The following is a 3787-nucleotide window of genomic DNA, read 5'->3' as shown; positions in this document are numbered from 1 at the left end:
GTAGGCAGAAGCCTAGTGCTATCGTAAGACGAAGAAAGACAGAGAAGAAGAAGAGAAGTATCGTTCCCCGTCGCCAAGAACTACCTATCCGAGGAGGGATTGTTACAAATGTATAGTCTTCCCATGATTGGAAGCACGATGGAGTTCCAATCTCATTCATAGTATTCAGGCAAAAGCTACATCTGAGGTTGCTTAACATCTTACTAATCCTCTCCTAGTGTCTGCTAATTTTAGAGTGTCCCGATTATGCATGTCTCACCAGGCCATGGGATACCCGAATACCATTGTCCTCAACGGGTGCACGACGAAAAGCTGCAGGTGTGATAACTTTTTTGTTACTTTGTCCACCAAAAAGTTATGGGACATTTATTTGAGGTTAACCAGCCAAATACATCCTTGTCTGTTGCGGTTACTGCACTCCTACCTCTTCACCCGACCTTCACATTTTCATATTTTTGGCTGCCAAATCTAGGTGTCCTACCCCTGCAGTTCACCCCCCATTCTCGATACGCCCTTGGCGTGCAGCAAGCGAGTGTTGGTCAACCATGCACCGGGGTGGGAGGGACGGCCAGCTGAGCTCTTCTTGGCAACCGCCCCTCCCCTCAACTAGAGTCCTGCCCTATTCAACCCCTATCTCCCTTTTCCTCCGCTAACACCTCTTCGATTTCACATTTCACACGCAAACCCTTGAAAACCCCAGCCCAATAAAAGCCTTATTCACTCCTTGCGTGGAACACAAGTTATATTCTCAAATAAATCGAATATGTCGGCTCCCTCACCTAAAAATTTTGAGCCGAAGGCCCCCGTCCAGCTCGACCCCCCCAAGGACGACCCCATCTCTCTCGACGAGTTGAAGGTGGCTGACGGTAAGGTTTTGCGACCCAATTGAATTACCTTTGATACTTTTTTCTGCATATCTGCTATTGTGAACTTCCTGTTAAAGTATCCGTGCTGCAGGGTCCTACGAGGGACGTCCGGTCTATGTTGCTATCAAGGTCCCTATCCTCCTTCGCTTACTTTCTCTTAACAAATCAGAATCGGTGAGGCTAATTGAGCACAGGGCACCGTCTTTGACGTGTCGAGCAACAGGTCTTCTTATGGTCCTGGAGGCTCTTATCATGGTATGAACCCTGCGGTGTTTGCACGCGAGCCGTGCAATTGTCTGTATCGATCTAATCGTTCTGCCCTTTCCTATAGTCTTTGCTGGAAAGGATGCTTCCCGCGCTCTGGCCAAGTCATCCGTTAAACCCGAGGATGCCATTGCCAAGTGGGACGATCTTGGAGACAAGGAGAAGGAGGTGCTGGGCGATTGGTAAGCCTTGGTTATATAAAAAAACGAAACCCATTCACATGCCATTCTCGTTGCGGCCCGTCAGATCGTGAATTTTGATGGCTGATTTAGATCCTCCTATACAGGTACACCTACTTCTCCAAGCGGTATAACATTGTTGGGAGAGTCGTTGGTTCCAATCCTTAAGACCCTTTCTTTTCTTGTCCTTTCCTCCGGAGCTTTTGTTAGAGTCGAGAAAGGGGGGAGTCTAAATACTTTTGTTCCTAGTCTCCCCTGTATCTGATATACCACAAGTAAGAAGTGGTGAGTCCTGTTGGCGGACGGGCGGAAAGTTGGAACAAAAACAAATAATGAACAAAATAAACGCAATGAGGTCTCGCTTGAACATGTTATCTTGTGAAACATACTCTCTACGTGTCTGGTTGTATGGCGGCACCATACTTTCCACTCGGATATCATGACACCTCCACTGCCTAAAATTCCATTCACCCTCACTAAGTGCACTTGTCTATATCACAGGTTTTTCCATCTCCTATTCTTACATTTGCACTACAAACTGCTCGCATACTCACCCTCTCTGCACAGTACCGGCCTGCAGTACACAATCCCCCAGCCAATTCAGCACAATCACATCAATTCCCATCATAAAAGTCTGCTCTGAGGCTCGCCGGCTGAGGGCTAGTGCCTCTCTGTTTTAGCGAGAAGGAGTAGCACCCGTTTCCCTTTCTTTCTCTGCCGGTGCTGGTTGATGCGGGAGGATCTACTCGTGTACAACTTGATGGGTGGATGGGAATCTCACCGTTTGAAGGCCATTCGGCGTATGTCGTGCGAGTGCGGGGTTCAGGCTGAGGGAGAGCTGTGAGAAGCCCGCTAAGTTGTTGTATTTGTATGGCACCAACGTAGTCGTGGGTGGTTTGCTCGGTTTTTGCATAGTATCATACTACTCATTCGTGATAGCAAATGGCAATTGAGACCTCGAGGGGGGCATGGGGGCAATAAACCATACTAATGACTTGCTCCTTTTGCTTTAGCCTTATCGCTTTGCGGTCAGGTAAGTTTGGCTTCATTTTTCATTTCCTTTCCTTTCTTTTCATTTTTTACATCTACTAGGGTCAGAATAAGGACTGGTTTGAATCTATTGGGATAAGGACATTTCAGTTTCTCAACCTCCCAATTCAGGTTGTTTTTGCATTATAATAGCAACACCCCCTACCAATTCCAATACAATATCTACTTATCGATATGGTCTCTGTTGAGTCCCACTGTTACTCAGGTAAAACACAAGATTGTAGCTTGTGATTTGGCTTAGTTATTCCAAGAATCTGATGCAGTACTGCGTTTCTATCATACTATGAAGGATTTTGAGTTGCAATGCTACGGCAGTATTTGCTGCTATGTGCGGTGCTGTATGATGAAATGTCTGCCTTACTCGACTGCTTGGGGGGCGGGGCTTGGATAGCGGGAATCATAATCTGTTCGACCGTGTACCTGTATGGCATTCGTGACATCTTGTGATATACCGTTTCTTTTGATGAGTCGTAGAGTTGTTCTTGACCGCGGGTGCGAATAGTACATGCACCTGTGGTTCAGCGTGGCGTTGGAGAGAGAGCATGTCCTACGCTCTACTATTGTATGCTACTCTATGGAAAGTGAAACATGGGAGTATCAAGATCACATTCTCTTTGACCGAGGGATGGATGCCTGTATTTCATGTCTACTTGTATTCGTGCATACTTAACCTGTGCTGCGCAATCTTGACGTGGTCATTTAAAAATACATCGATTCTCACTCTGCCACCTTCTTACTATTCACTCCAAGGTAGCATGTTGCAACAAGATATCTAATAATTGAAATAGTTGGCTTTTATTTGTTTCCTCCCCCCTCCGGGCGAGCAAGTTAGATTCGCGACAAAAAAGGTTCAGATATAAAGGGCTTGATTCAAGCAAGAAAATAAAACGAAACTAGAAAACCAACACGCAATCCATATCACGCCGAGGATAGTAGACGAATGAGGAACCGGAGGGAGAAGAAAAGCACACCAGAAATCCAGGAAATGTAAGGAAGAAAGAAAAAAAATACACGCAAACAAGTATCCTGAAAACTCAAGGCTCCGAGACACTTCCCCCGCTCACTCTCTCAGTTCTCTTCATGATCATTTCTGCCAAAGGGCTATCTGCGGCAGCAGAAGGTAACGAGTGCGTACGATCCTTCCGTCCTTCCCGTGCGCAGGGAGGCCGCATACCTAGGATCGCTGTCGAAAGGAAACAGGAACAGGAGAGAAGAGGGAGAAGAAGCAACGCATGAGAAACAAGTAATCAAATTCAAAATAATAAAAAATAGTTGGGCAACTAGGATTGCCTTTTTTGTTCGAGTATGCCTCAACGACTTTGGGTTCATTTGCGGGAGGTCCTGTTACCCCGCGGGCTTGGAACATTCCGAACACCTCTCGCTGTCCACAGTCCTCTCACGCTTCACCGTTTGGACGCCGAAGCATTG

General features: G+C 46.5%; 1 protein-coding gene; it reads left to right on the top strand.

Moving 5' to 3' along the window:
• The first annotated feature begins 670 nt into the window (after positions 1 to 670).
• GSTUM_00002177001 (uncharacterized protein) lies at positions 671 to 1670 on the top strand. XM_002836195.2 has 5 exons: positions 671 to 866; positions 958 to 995; positions 1061 to 1121; positions 1198 to 1312; positions 1417 to 1670. The coding sequence occupies exons 1-5, from the start codon at positions 764 to 766 to the stop codon at positions 1475 to 1477; spliced, it is 378 nt and encodes a 125-aa protein (XP_002836241.1). The 5' UTR covers positions 671 to 763; the 3' UTR covers positions 1478 to 1670.
• Positions 1671 to 3787: the final 2117 nt, after the last annotated feature.

The sequence above is a fragment of the Tuber melanosporum genome (genome assembly GCF_000151645.1).
Source record: "Tuber melanosporum whole genome shotgun sequence assembly, scaffold_134, strain Mel28".
NCBI lineage: Eukaryota > Fungi > Ascomycota > Pezizomycetes > Pezizales > Tuberaceae > Tuber > Tuber melanosporum.
This window is presented reverse-complemented; position numbering and strand designations above follow the sequence as displayed.